General features: G+C 42.2%; 1 protein-coding gene across 1 annotated transcript in view; it reads left to right on the top strand.

The window, feature by feature from the left end:
* RASA1 (RAS p21 protein activator 1) overlaps nt 1–15,116 on the top strand; it is a 54,883-nt gene that overhangs the window by 38,391 nt on the left and 1,376 nt on the right. The window contains exons 13-24 of the mRNA XM_081213421.1: nt 206–283; nt 1,313–1,470; nt 1,763–1,839; nt 2,586–2,758; nt 3,052–3,211; nt 3,371–3,513; nt 4,421–4,536; nt 6,469–6,555; nt 7,470–7,537; nt 8,657–8,745; nt 10,326–10,403; nt 14,855–14,989. Coding sequence (XP_081069547.1) covers nt 206–283; nt 1,313–1,470; nt 1,763–1,839; nt 2,586–2,758; nt 3,052–3,211; nt 3,371–3,513; nt 4,421–4,536; nt 6,469–6,555; nt 7,470–7,537; nt 8,657–8,745; nt 10,326–10,403; nt 14,855–14,989 — 1,362 coding nt within the window. The remainder of the gene's footprint in view (nt 1–205; nt 284–1,312; nt 1,471–1,762; nt 1,840–2,585; nt 2,759–3,051; nt 3,212–3,370; nt 3,514–4,420; nt 4,537–6,468; nt 6,556–7,469; nt 7,538–8,656; nt 8,746–10,325; nt 10,404–14,854; nt 14,990–15,116) is intronic.

Below are 15,116 nucleotides of genomic sequence, written 5' to 3'. Positions count from 1 at the left end.
CTCAGCTTGTGTTTATTAGTAGATCATGATTCCAATGACTGATGACTGGGGGAGTGGGGGGAGGAGATACATAGAGAAGAATGAAAATGAATGTGGGTGGTGTTTTACTTCTAAGTAAACTGGGTCAAATTTGTTTAATAATTATTTAATAATTGCTATTTCATTAGCCAAAACAGTATTGATAAGTTAATTTATTATTTGTTAGGACTGGATGAAAGCTTTGCAAACATTTTGCAATTTACGAAAAACTAGTCCAGGAACATCAAATAAGCGTCTACGTCAGGTAGAGTAATGCATTTTTGCTACTATGGGATTTGTTTTCTACGTTGGTTGAGATAATACGTACTTGTAATCAAACATTCTTTGATAAAAATATTACGTTGTTAAACATGCTATAAAATAATGTTAATTTTTATTTTTTACCCAAAATGAGCTCATAGATTTTACCACTTTTAACATTAAATGTACCATACAGCTTCAGTTAGTAGTTCTGTAGGGCCCAAAGCAATAGAGCTGTTCACTGAATCTAATACCAGCCACTCAGATGACACTGTGAAAGTTTGTCCCTTCACAGCAAGCTTAGTAAGTAGTTACTTTCCTTTTCCCATATAGGGCCCCCTCCTTTCGGTTCAGCATAGTTTGGCATTTTGCAGGGGTGGTGCATTTCATTTTGCTGCAGGAGGTGAAACAGGAAATGGCTTGCTGCTGTCACACCACCCACTGCCGCTGGCACTGCTTCCTGCTGGCGCTGCCCACTGCTGGCAGAGAAGTGGAGCCAGTACCAGTGCTGATTGCTGGCGAGATTTCATCAAAATCTCATGAGAACTCTCATGCTTCATGAAATCTCACCAGAAATCAGCATGGGGGGGGGGGCTGCAGAGGCACTTTTTGGGGGGCTTCCGCTATCTGAGGTGGCTGCTTCACCCTGCTTCATGGGTGGGCCAAGCCTGCCATCCCACCATGTACCTTCAATAAGTTATCCAAAAAAATTGCATGTAGGTGCAGAACCATATGTGTAACTGCACAGGTGACTTTGGTCAGAGGTTCACGGTCTGTTTTTTGTTGCTGGTACTAAAATAGTGGATGCAATTCTGCCTTCCTTATATAGAAGCAAGGAATTTGATAGTAACCAGAATCTAAAATCAAAGCCCTCCTATACTAATTCGTTCTTTAACCACTTTTTATTTAACTTCACCCTGTGTGCTGTGGTTTGCATTTCTCACTTAAATAAGTACCCACACCTATTTACTTCTGGGTATGGTCTCACTACGTAAAACAAAGTTTTGAATTCCATTTTGTATACTTTCTCTAGGTCAGCAGTCTTATACTACATGTTGAAGAAGCCCATACACTTCCAGCAAAACATTTTACTAATCCTTACTGTAATATCTACCTGAATAGTGTACAGGTAGCAAAAACGCATGTACGAGAAGGACAGAACCCTGTGTGGTCAGAAGAATTTGTGTTTGAGTAAGTCTTCTGCTACTTAAATTTGTTGCATTTAAAAAGAAAAATTCTAAAGTCCTTCTTGGTGACGGCGTAATATAATTTTATTTTCTTTGCTTTTGGCAACAGTAACTGAATATTTTTAATGACTTATTTTGTCACAAATGTGTAATTGTACAGTAGAAAAGCAAATGGCTGACTTTTGGTTGTAGCTTTATATAATGAAATTAAATCTAAATAAAATATCATCATTTTAATTTAGAATGTCAAAGCAGGAGTACAAATGTGAATTGTATTTTTCTGTATTTTTTCCTAGCGATCTTTCATCTGACATCAATAGATTTGAAATAACTCTTAGTAACAAAACAAAGAAGAGTAAAGATCCAGATATATGTAAGTTCTGTTATTTTTGAAAAAAGTTTTTACAGTTGTAGTGCAAGCGTATTTCTCTTTTACATATTTATCCCACTTGTTGAAACAGTCATTGTTTGTATCTCTTTCCTATCCAAATGGTTGGAACATGACAGCTTTTCACTGCTGTAAACTTATGTGTGTTTTTAAGGGCACTTCCCTTAACCTTCTAAGCATGTACTGAATTCTTTCATTTGAGGGTGGCTCACTACCTGCAATTTACTTGCACTGCCCTTCTATCCAGCATGGTCAAAGAAGGCCCAAGTATGCAATAAAATATTTGATAGGGTGCTCAAGAACCCTTAAGGTTTCTCATTAGTATAAATAACTGACAGAATTACCTATTTAGCTATTTCTGTATTTTCTGTATTATTAATTTGCCTGATGTACTATCATTTGTTATCTTTTTCTTCTCACTTTAATTAATGTAATGTAGTTTAGAAACTCTTTTTAAAATTCTAATGACTCTTGTTGGAGAATTCAGTGTTCTAAGAAACAGGAGAAAGTGAATACTATCATCCTGGTGCTCCTTTTTATATATGAAAATTATCGTTGCAACTCTTTTCTTCTTCTCATTCTGAGAGAACTTACAGCATGAGAGTTGTTGGTGTTTTTTTTTTTAAAAAAAATCTTCAGATCCAGTGGATTTTATAAGCTCATTTTGGCTTATACTCTCATATATGGCATTCTGTCCAAAGATTAACTTCTCTCTGAATATTTCTTTCAAGTGTTCATGCGATGCCAACTGAGCCGACTACAGAAAGGGCAGGCAACAGATGAATGGTTTCAGCTCAGTTCACACATACCTCTGAAAGGTATTGAACCAGGCTCTCTGCGTGTCCGTGCACGATATTCTATGGAGAAAATAATGCCAGAAGAAGAGTACAGTGAATTTAAGGAGGTATTGAGTCCCTGCATTTTAATTTGAAAGTGGCTTGAAATAAATATTAAAACACTTTAAAAGTTGCCTGTCAGTGCCTGAAGGCAAGGGTGGTTCTTCCAAAGAATATATGCTCTTTTATAGCTTGCCCAGACGGTGTTCGAGGTAGATTTGGGCCCCTCATAAATTACATAGCCTTTGAAAGGAGAACTTATTTATTTCAGGAAATAATTACACTCTTTATTTTGTGGTACACTCTTGGAGTAAGTTCATAGTTACTGTTTACTTAGTACTTTGCCATCTCTGTTTTTCAGTTGGTCCTGCAAAAAGAGCTGCATGTGGTCTACGCTTTATCCATCGTATGTGGACAGGATCGAACACTGCTTGCTAGCATTCTACTGAAGATTTTTCTTCATGAAAAACTGGAGGCATTATTGTTGCGAACACTAAATGACAGGGAAATATGTGTGGAAGGTACAGTATAAGTATGTTACTGAAAATAATTTTTCAGATCATTCCCCTCCTCCATTTCCACTATCCACAGGCATTTCCTTCTCAATAATCTTATTTCCTCATTTAAATTCAACAGAGCTGAAAATTTAATATTTATATCTGGTGGTTTTGTTTGTTCAGATGAAGCTACTACCTTATTCCGTGCCACCACACTGGCAAGTACACTTATGGAGCAGTATATGAAAGCTACAGCCACACGTTTTGTTCACCATGCACTAAAGGACTCTATTTTAAAGATAATGGAGAGCAAGCAGTCTTGTGAGGTAAGAAGTTATGACTAATGAACTAAACCACAAACAGTTTAGAAATGTTTGAAAAATAGGTATAACTTGGATCCCTCCAGAATGCTTAGAGCAACATTTTAGCCACAGAGAAACCTTGCGATGTAGGTCTGGCATTTGCAGGTCACACCAAACCACTGTTTAATATGATAAACACGGAGAAGGATGAGTTGCAACAAGTCTCAGGTTGCATACTACCCTTTTTCCTCCCACACAGCTGGAATGAGGTTTTGCTAACTGCAGTTTGTCACGTCATCCTGACCTAATGATGGCAATTTTAAAACAGATCTTCAGAAACCATGCTTTGAAGCTGGCGTATTTAAACTGGCTGGATCTAGTATCAGCTGCATTTCGAGGTCCTGAGAACGTGGCACGCTATGGTTAACTAAAAGTGGAAGCAGAAGCTTCTGCATTCCTCTGCCTTGCCATGGGAACGGCATGTGAGCCCTGCATTCACTGCAACTTGTTCCTGCTCTTGCATATCAGACTAAAATGTTGTTTAGCATCATGTGCAGCGTGGACTGCTGAATCACCCAAGGCTGTGCAGTAAGCTTTGTGGCTGAGAGTGGTTTTAAACCTGACTTCCTATTGCACATCTAGCAATTTCTGTATTTTGCCTTTGAACTGTGTAGTCAATGATGGTTTTATCTTTTGTCAGCATTTCAAGTATCTTGCAAAAAACAGGCATGCTACTTGAGGCTTTGAGGTGATATCATAGAGATTCCCTGCAATCTACAACCTGTGTGGTGGCTGCTGAAGCTAGGAGTCCTAGATGCCACCCAATCAGTCTAACCTTTTCAATAAGTTTGTTTGTTTTTACATTGAGTAAACTTTGCTGGTTATCTTTTGAAGATATATTTCATTTATGTCTTATGGCTCTACATTTCAGTTAAATCCTTCAAAGTTAGAAAAAAATGAAGATGTAAATACTAATTTAGCACACCTGCTGAGTATCCTTTCGGAGCTGGTGGAGAAAATATTCATGGCTGCAGAAATATTGCCTCCGTAAGTTCACCAATATTTTTTTTAAAGCCTCTTTAGAACTTCCCATTTCAGTCCTATATCATCCTTTGTTGTGATAAAATTTAAAAAGTTTTATTGTTTGGCCAAAATTTTCCTAGTACTGTATTGGCCTGAGTGTAAGCCTCACTTTTCCCCCCAAATTCTGACTCTGAAAAGTTAAAGTCCAGCTTAAATTCACGACCTTACAAGAATTGGCTTTTACAATATTGCTGCTGAAACAGACATACGGTAAAACAGAAAAAAAAATGTTTTGTTGCCGATTTGTGAGCTTGAGACTGTTCATTTGCCATTTACGGGTGTGAGTACCTGCAGAATTGTAGCAATTGAATAGCTTTTTGCTATTTTAGCAATTGTATGGTAACTTTTGCAGGCTTGCAAGATCAAAGGCTTAAATTAACTGAGAATCACAATTCTACCAACCTTAGCGATTTTAATCTGTAACCCAATTTTAAGGGAGGGGCTTATATTCGGGTATTGTCTTTTTTTCTTCCCCCCTTGAATTTTCAAGGTGCGGCTTATTTGTGGTTGCACCTTATATTCGGGCCAATATGGTATTCCGAATACTTATAGTCCAAAGTATATTTCAATAAATTGATTTTCAGAACCTGGCCTAGGAAAAAATAAAATAAAATTGTCAGCCCAAGCACTTGGAGAGGATGGAACTACAAGATTTTTCATTATCCTAGCTTTGTACAGTAACATTGTCATTGTTTTCAATTAAAAATAAATGTTTATTAAATGCCCCCACCCCCAGAGCTTATTAACTCTTTTCTAACAATTATTGTACAGGTGACATTGTAATATAATGTAGCACATGTACATGGAACATTCATAAACAGCTCCGCTTCACCATAAATTCCATCAACTAAAAGTAGAATAAATCCTTGCTCTAAGCCTGTCACTAGATGTATAGTTGCATAAGCAATAGCATCTGTATGATGGGAAGAACAAACAAATTCAAATTGATTTAGAAGTTGTTAGCTATATTGACTTTTCAACTGTTTCTTGTTCTTGCATAGCCTGAGAAAAAGCAATTTTTGTTGTCAGGACTGCAAAAGGCCTAATCCCCTCAGCTAGGTGCTGTAGTCTTCTGACCACTGCAACATGCCTATTATTTATATATATATTTAAAGATACATGAATCTTGAAGTGATAGGTTTAGCTTGTGAAGTCATACCTCATGTTATGTCGACCATGTTATGTTTTTTCATGTTGCATCCCGCGGCAACCCAGAAGTACCAGAAAGGGTTACTTCTGGGTTTTGCCGCATGCGCAGTAGTACTAAATTGTGCTTCGCGCATGCGCACAAGCACCAAATTGTGTCGCACACATGTGCAGATATGGCGCTTCAGGTTGCAGGCTTTTCACGTTGCGAACGGGACTCCGGAACGGATCACAGTACTTTGTCCTAACATCTTCCTTAAATTGCAACAAAAGATTCCCCTTACTCCCATTATCAATGGAATTGGCACTACTACAAGCTCCACATAACACCTGTTCCGTATTTGTAAGAGCTCCTTTAGTGTGGCAGCACCTACACTTTGGAACTCCCTGCCTATTGAAATCAACCAGGTGCCTTAACTCTATTCTTTTCAGTGCCTGCTAACACAGACTTACTCAGACGCTTAGAAAGCAGAGGTAATTTTTATCTGTTTTAGTATTTTAACTTGTTAAAATACTGAGATCCCTCATTCAGTGATCTAAGGTTGCCAGGAACAGTATCCTTCAGCCACCAAATACCTGGGTAAACAGGAATATTTCAAATTCCTCTGAAGTCAGTAACAACAGAGACAGATGCACCTCACCAGGGGAGGCATTCCACAAATGGGGAACCATAACTGTAAATGCACAGTTTAGTATAGTAATCTAAAGTAATTTGATATGCTAAGGTTCTTAATTGTATTATTTTGACAGGACATTGAGGTATATTTATGGCTGTTTACAGAAGTCTGTTCAAAACAAGTGGCCAGCCAACACAACCATGAGAACAAGAGTGGTTAGGTAAGGTGTTCTCTTCATTACTGTTGTTATTCTTTAGATGGTGCAGCTCAGAATGTTATGCTGCAGAGTGGTGACATATTTTCAAAGCTGATTTCAGCATCTCACAACTATGTTTAGAACATTGTTGTTTCGTAGTTACTGCTAGAGACATACTGTTGCTCATAAATACCACCCCAAACCTAAAAAGAAACACGGCAGCAATAAGCAGTATGTAATACTACAACCCAGCAAGACAAGCAGTGCTTGCAAACCAGTGTAAAGAAAGGAATTCAGCAGTTGGTTCTCAGAGATCATTAAAAAAAATTTTTTAATGCCCTTGCCTTAAAAATACCAACAAGGAGAAAGTGGTACAAGTTTCCCTTGTAAAGGAGTTACATTGCATCAGGGAGCAGCAAAAACAAAAAAGACTCTACCTTGATGGAATCTAAAGTCCTTAAGACCATGAAGATTCATATTGGAGGTTATTAAATTGGGCAGGTTCTATCGACTTACTCCACAAGACTCTGGATGGATACATTTGCAAAGTGGTAAATTACCATGAGTGCTTGTAGCTACTTAGTAAACTGCCTGTCTAAATGGATACAAATTACAATTTTACTATCCTTTCACACTTGATAAGGCAATAGTGTGAAAGATCTCCCCTATTGAACATTTTTTTGGACTTTTGTATTATCCTGCCAAGTAGTAGAGAATTTTACTGCATACCAGGTACAGGGCTGTGGTGAAAAAGTCCTCTATTTCTCTAATATTTTGGATTGGAATTGCCATGACCCACCATATGAGAAAAGACAACCATGAGTTTCGAATAGAGTTCTTATTAATCATTGGTATCCTTAGTAGTATTTTCAAATATATTTTAGTGATGTTTGTGATCAAGTACCAAGTCAAGACATGCTTTTGCTTCCCTCTTTCAGTGGTTTTGTTTTCCTTCGGCTGATCTGCCCTGCCATTCTGAATCCAAGGATGTTTAATATCATCTCAGGTAAGTTCTTTAGATACTGATAAAACCATCTATAATGTTAAGATAGCAAGTTGACTGTATTTAGTTCTTAATACACTGCAGAGAGAATAAATTCTGGCTGCTTAGTATAGAACTGGGATGGGTAGCCTTTTTGAGGTTGAGGGCTGCATAATGGTGGTGGGCCATCAAAGCCCAAAGTGGGCAAGGATGCACATTCACACAGGCAGAAACTGCTTCCCCCAGCCAGCTTGCTTGCTAAATTTCCTTTGGGACCCCTACTAACTCCATTCAACCATCATCCACTCACTACCTTTCCTGCACATGCACACACACATTTCCCTTGCTAGCCCCCTCCACTGCTGCCATCCTCTCTTCACTGAATGCATCCCTTCCTGCTGCAGCTGCCACGGTTGGTCCTGCTGCCACTGAAGGAAAAAATGGCAGACAGGCATTACTTCACATGTGAGGGTACAGAACTATTGAGGAGTTCCAGAGGTCCACCCTGTGCCTGACAACCATTCTTTCCCCCAGTAGCAGCAAGAAGATAAAGAGGGCCGTACTGACAGGGAGTTGCATCCAAGCCACAGATTGCCCACTTCTGGTATAGAAAGAAGCACTGCTAATGTGGCGTGACTCTAACCATTGGAAGTGTGGGGAAAGATAATGGGCTTGTATTAAATATTTTGTGGTGGGTTGGTCTGCATATGAACCATCAGCTATCAACTTTAAACCACTACTTTGAACCTTCTCGAGTCCTTTGTTTACAGCAACTGGAACTTTTAATTCCCTTCTGCTCCCCCACTGGTGGAGACCAAGAGATCTGGGCAGGGTTGGGCAGATCTAAATCTTCATCTAAATCCCCTCAAGCATGGGGAATAACGCTTCCTATTATTTTTCTTTGTCTCTCTTAGAAGAGGAAGTGCTCTGGTTTGGGGACTGTGCTTAATCAGCTATGAGTGCATCACTTGAGGTTGTGGTGAGGAGCTTGAATTGGCCTTAGGAGGGAGAGAGGAAGTGCTTTAGCTGCTTACATCTGTATTTTGCACTTCATTGTCCTGCCAGTGAGTCTGGTTATCAACTGCTGTACTAGGCTATAATCTCAGTTGACATCAATTGTGATTTTCAAATTGTTTATCTCAGATTCTCCTTCTCCCACTGCTGCAAGAACACTGACGCTGGTCGCCAAGTCTGTGCAGAATTTGGCAAATTTAGTTGAGTTTGGAGCTAAGGTAAATATAAATCTTAGAAGTTAATTCCCCCCCACACGTGTTCTTTGCTCTCAGTGAAAGAACATGTGTAATCATGCCCCCCTCTGCCTGTACAAGTCAGTATGAGTCTGGAATGACAGGAGGGGCCATAGCTCCATAGCAGAGTGCACACAAGAGATCCTAAATTCACTCCTTGGCATTACCACTGAAAAGGATCTTTGGTAGCTAGGCAGGAAAGAGACTGCTTGAGACCCTGTAGAGTCACTGTTAGTCGGAGTTAACAGGACTGGACTAAGTAAACCATTGACTGACTTAGTATGGAAGAGCTTCATTTGTTCACATAGAATAGGCTCCCTTTCAATACAACAGGACAGTAGAGTCAGCATAGTATATAGTACATAATATTGTCGGTACAGACAGCAGCATTTGGAAAGAGCATTTAAAACTCTCAAGTTATCTCCATTCTTAGCAAGGTGTTTGAGCTCGTTTAAATATCAGTTTTCGTTCTTTCTGTATGTGGTTGGTCTTCTTCATCCTGACTGGTCAGGGAAAAGCCACAGCCATCAAAGAGATTATGGAAATAATGTGTTAGGGTGACGATTGTGCAATAGTTCAGCAGTAACATCCAGGTTTGACTGTTGGAAGATGCTCTTCAATGGACTTTACTTGAAGATGACATGGAAGTAGCTGCAAAATGTCACACCTTGCCTTGGTCAGCAGTAACATAGTGCAGCCAGTGCAAATACAGTTACAAATACAAATAAACTAATTGCCAGTTTGCTTTCATGCCCAATTTTAAAATCCTGATTTTTAACCTTGAAGGCCTTGCACAGCCTGAAGTCTTTCTACCTTAAGGGCCATTTCTCCTCAATTGAAATGACTTGCCAGTAGGGGCAGACTGGCTTTTCTTGTCTGCTTTTCCTCCAGGACAGATTTTTAAGGTGATGCCAGGGTTAGGGTCCTTTCTGCTAACATCTCAAAACTTTGGAACCTCTTCCTAAAAAAGGTTAGGACTGGGGTAGCCAGTGTGGTTTTCTCCCTATATTATTGGACTGTAACTTCCACCAGCCTCAGCCAACATGGTCAATGATCTGTAGGGCACTCCATGCTGGCTATCCCAAGGTTAGGAAGATATCAACATTGTCATCAGTTTATAAAAGCTGTAAAACATCCTGCTTTGTCAAATCTTTAAAAGGATTTAAATTTTCTGTAGCAGCTTTATCTTATGTGATGTATTTTATTGTGGTTTTCAATGGTGTTTAAATTATATTTGTGTTTTAGCATACACCAACATGAGCATTGTGGAAAGTGGTGTAAAATACATTAAGAATAATTCAGAAGCCATCACATGGAGGATTAAAATAAAAAAATTCCTTCCAGTAGCACCTTAAAGACCAACTAAGTTAGTTCTTGGTATGAGCTTTCGTGTGCATGCACACTTCTTCAGATTTGCACACGAAAGCTCATACCAAGAACTAACTTAGTTGGTCTTTAAGGTGCTACTGGAAGGAATTTTTTTATTTTGACTATGGCAGACCAACACGGCTACCTATCTGTAAATGGAGGATTAAAGTGATACAAATTTTGTGGTTTTATTTTAGGAGCCATATATGGAAGGTGTAAATCCTTTTATCAAGAGTAACAAACACCAGATGATCATGTTTTTAGATGAACTTGGGGTAAGAACACTTCTTTCTTAATTTTGTAAATATAGAGACTGTAAGTATTTGCTTCAGAAAATACAGGGGAAGGACCCTGTTAAAAAAAGGGCTTTGGGAACCATATCTCAACCATTTCTGGACCAGGATTCAAGGTGGCTTCCACAAATAAAGCAAGACAGATAATCAGTGTAAAAAAATAATTATACTCTAATAAATAATAATAATAAATTTTATTTATATCCCGCCCTCCCCAGCCGAAGCCGGGCTCAGGGCGGCTAACAACAATCAAATAAACAAACAATCAAATAATCAAATAATCCAACATTCTAAAAACATTTCATTATAAAAATTAATTAAAATCAAATTAATGGCAACCGTTAAGCAAAATTCTGTGCAGGTTGCCAGAGGAGGGAGTCAGGCTGCACCCTGACCAAAGGCCTGGTGGAACAACTCTGTCTTGCAGGCCCTGCGGAAAGATGTCAAGTCCTGCTGGGCCCTAGTCTCTTGTGACAGAGCGTTCCACCAGATTGGAGCCGCAGCCGAGAAAGCCCTGGCTTTAGTTGAGGCCAGCCTAACCTCTCTGAGGCCTGGGACCTTCAGGATGTTTTTATTTGCAGACCGTAGGTTCCTCTGTGGGGCATACCAGGAGAGGCGGTCCCGTAGGTACGAGGGTCCTAGGCCTTATAGGGCTTTAAAGGTTAAAACCAGCACCTTAAACCTGATCCTGTACTCCACCGGGAGCCAGTGCAGCTGGTATAGTACCGGATGAATGTGATCTCACAGCGAAGACCCCATAAGGAGTCTCGCCGCGGCATTCTGCACCCGCTGGAGTTTCTGGGTCAGTCTCAAGGGCAACCCCACGTAGAGCGAGTTACAATAATTCAGTCTGGAGGTGACCGTCGTGTGGATCACAGTGGCTAGGTCAGGGCAAGAGAGATAAGGGGCCAACTGCTTAGCTTGGCGGAGATGAAAAAATGCCGCCTTTGTTATAGCTGTAATCTGCGCCTCCATAGAGAGGGAGGTATCGAAGATTACACCCAAACTCTTAACGGACGGTGCTGGCACTAATTGCACCCCCACAAGAGATGGGAGTTGCCTCCCCAATCCCATATTGTCCCGTCCCAGCCAGAGGACCTCTGTCTTCGAAGGATTTAACTTCAACCGGCTTCCACGTAACCATCCAGCCACAGCTTCCAAACATCTGGTCAGTGTGTCTGGGGCCGAGTCAGGATGGCCATCCATCAACAGATAGAGTTGGGTGTCATCGGCATACTGATGGCAACCCAGCCCAAAACTCCAGACAAGCTGGGCGAGGGGGCGCCCTTAAAGATGTTAAAAAGCATCGGGGAGAGTATCGCACCCTGAGGCACTCCACACACCAAGGAGTGGTGCGATGACAATTCCCCCCCAAGCGCCACCCTCTGTCCCCAACCAGAGAGAAACGAGCGCAGCCATTGGAGGACTGTGCCCTGGATCCCCATGTCGGCAAGGCGGTGGTCCAGGAGTTCGTGATCGACCATGTCGAAGGCTGCTGACAGGTCTAGAAGAATCAGCAGCCCCGACCCGCCTCGATCCAGCTGCCTGCGGAGATCATCTGTTAGGGCGACCAGAGCCATCTCGGTCCCAGGACCAGCGCGGAAGCCGGACTGGAATGGATCCAGAGCTGATGTTTCATCCAGAAACCTACCAAGCTGTTCAGCAACCGCTCTCTCAATCACCTTACCCAGGAACGGAAGATTCGAAACCGGGCGGTAATTGGATAGATCTAAGGGATCTAATGATGTTTTCTTTAAGAGCGGGCGCACCACTGCCTCCTTCAATTCCCCTGGGAATATCCCAGTGCCAAGGGACAAATTGATGATATCCCCCAGGGGGGCCTGCACCTCGTCTGGACACGCTCTAATCAGCCAAGACGGGCATGGGTCAAGAGGACAGGTGGTGGGCTTTCCAGCTTGGAGGAGTCTGTCCACATCGGCTGGGGATATCCGGTCAAAGTGGTCCAATACTGGACCCGAGGACAGTCGAGGGGCCTCCAGTTCCTTTATTGTATCCAAATTGGCAGGGAGTTCATGGCGGAGCAACAGGACCTTCTCCGCAAAAAAGCTCGCAAATGCCTCACAGCTGTGTGTCAGATTGTTATTTGAATTTGGCTGTCCTTCAAGGGACGTTAAAGACCTAATTATACTAAATAATTGCGCCGGGCGAGAGCTAGCGGATGCAATGGAGGCCGAGAAGTAAGACTTCTTAGCGGCCTTTACTGCCATCTCATAGCTTTTCATAAAAACCCTATAAGATGTTCTTGAGGCTCCGTCACGGGCATCCCACCATACTCGCTCTAGCCGTCTGAGGTCCCGCTTCATTTTCCGAAGCTCCTTGGTAAACCAGGGAGCCCGGTTTCTGCGGGGTCGCAGAGGGCGCTTAGGTGCGATCTCATCGATGGCTGCCAGGAGCTGGATATTCCAGCCATCAACAAGCTCAGTCAATGAGTCGCCAGGTCCTGCAAGGCTTGACGGAATTTATCAGGGTCCATCAGCCTCTGCGGGCTCGCCACCTAAGCAGGGTGGGGGTGAAAAGTCAATCCTGGCTTTCAGAGCGTAGTGATCAGACCATGGACCTTCATCGAAGGAGACATGATCACATCTATACCGGCGCCAAAGATCAATTTTTTGGGGGGGGGGGATTAGGACTGCATCTTTAATAATATATATATATTTTAAAAGATATTTATTAAAGTTTTTAAAGTATAACAGTAAAAATGAAAAATAAAAAAACACATACAAAATAAAAACAGTTTAAAAACACATTGATTTTCCATAACATATCTTCCTTACACTTATTTCCCCGGACCTCCTCGTACCTCCCTTTTTTGTATTCCACTTCAGTTTGTTAGTTCAGCAAATCCTTACCATTAAGCTTTTACCCTTTTGTATCAAATCCAGCGTGTGGCCTGCTTGATGTGTGGGGCCCAAAACAAACTGGGAGAGCCCTAGTGTCGCCATAGAAGACACCAGGTCCAGAGCCTGTGAGGAGGGAGTGGCATCAGCATGGATGTTGAAAGTCCCCCAATACCAATAGGTTAGGGAACTCCAAGGCCCAGCCGGCCACCGCCTCTAGCAGGCCTGACAGGGTGGCTGCTGGTGCGCTACGTGGCCGGTACACCAGCCAGACAGCCAAGCTCACCTCAGAGCCCCACACTAGGCCAACACATTCAATGCCGGGGATCAATGGCGATGGTAGAGCCCTGAAAGAACAATCTTCCCGGATTAATAATGCCACCCCTTCCCCCCGGCCCACAGTCCGTGACTGGTGGAGGACGGAGAAACCCGGGGGCGCCATCTCTCGTAAGGTAACAGTTTCCCCTTCGCGCACCCAGGTCTCCGTCACACAAGCCAGGTCGACCCCCTGCGAGGTAAAGAAATCTCGCAGAGTGGCGGTTTTGTTGCCTATAGACCTGGCATTGCACAACACCAGTGACGGAGGTGAGTAATCCTTGCTCACCCTACCCTCGTCCCTCGGGATGGGGCGCAGATTGGAAGGGGTACAAGCATATCCGTATCTCGATCCCCTTCGCCTATAACATCTGCCCCCACCGCCATACCTCCCTCACCCCTCCACGGTAGCAATCCCAAAATTGAAACAGTATAAAAAACAAATCTATTAAAATACAGATAATTAGCACAGCACTATTAAAAAGCCCTTTCCTTGAGAAACAGACAATTCCCAAAGGCCTGTTGAGATAAAACAGTCTTTACCTGCTGGTGGAAGGAGCCAGTATGTATCTCTCTAAGGGAGTTCCAAAGTCTAGGAGCGGCCACTGAGAAGGGCTTCCCATGTATGCCTATGATGGTGGCAGGACTGAGAGAATGGCCTGCACAAAGATCTCAGAGCAGAGACAGGAGGTATGGCTCCACTCTTCTCCAATGTTTGTCAAGGAGAAACATCTGGAGTACCTGTAACCTGCCAGATATTGCTTGGCTGCAGCTCCCTCATTAGCCATGCTGGCTGGGGTTGATAGAAACTGTAGTCCAACCAAGCCTGGATGTTGCTCATCCTTGCCACTGAGCTATAATAGCCAACCAAAAACTAGTTCATTTCTCAAGTAAGCATAGCTGGGCCTCACTTCTCTCTATGCTTAAGAAGCTATACTCCTGCTTTACTGGAAATTGCAGACATACTCCCCTCTCCCTTGCAAGCCAAAGCTGACAGGTGGGCGGGGCCATGAAGATGTCAGGTGATAATTGTCAACGCATCATGCAGGGCTTGCAAAGTTCAGTTTAATTTTCACCTATGGACTACTTGTGTATTCGAAACAAGCATTCCCATTGCTCTTTAGGTGTTATATTCCCTGCAAGCAGAGTAGTAGTGGCTGCACTCCTTATCTGAATGGTAAACAGTGTAAGTTTTTTTCAGCTACCATGGTACTGTTTTATGAAAGGTGGTTCTAAACATTATTATTATTCTTGCTCTAGAATGTACCTGAACTTCCAGACACTACAGAGCCCTCTAGAACTGACTTGTCACGTGATCTAGCAGCCCTCCATGAAATTTGTGTGGCACATTCAGATGAGCTTCGAACACTCAGTAATGAGCGAGGGGCAATGCAGGTAAGACCTGTTATAGAAAGAGGGTTTTCCTGATAGTTACAGCAGCGTTGGTTTAACCTGCAGCCCTCCCTATGCTGCTGGATTATAGCTCCCATCATCTCTTGACTATTGGCCATCATGACTGGGG

The sequence above is a fragment of the Podarcis bocagei genome (assembly GCF_964188305.1).
Source record: "Podarcis bocagei genome assembly, chromosome: 11".
In the NCBI taxonomy this organism is placed as follows: domain Eukaryota; kingdom Metazoa; phylum Chordata; class Lepidosauria; order Squamata; family Lacertidae; genus Podarcis; species Podarcis bocagei.
Note: the sequence above shows the minus strand (reverse complement) of the source record. Positions and strands in the feature narration are given on the sequence as shown.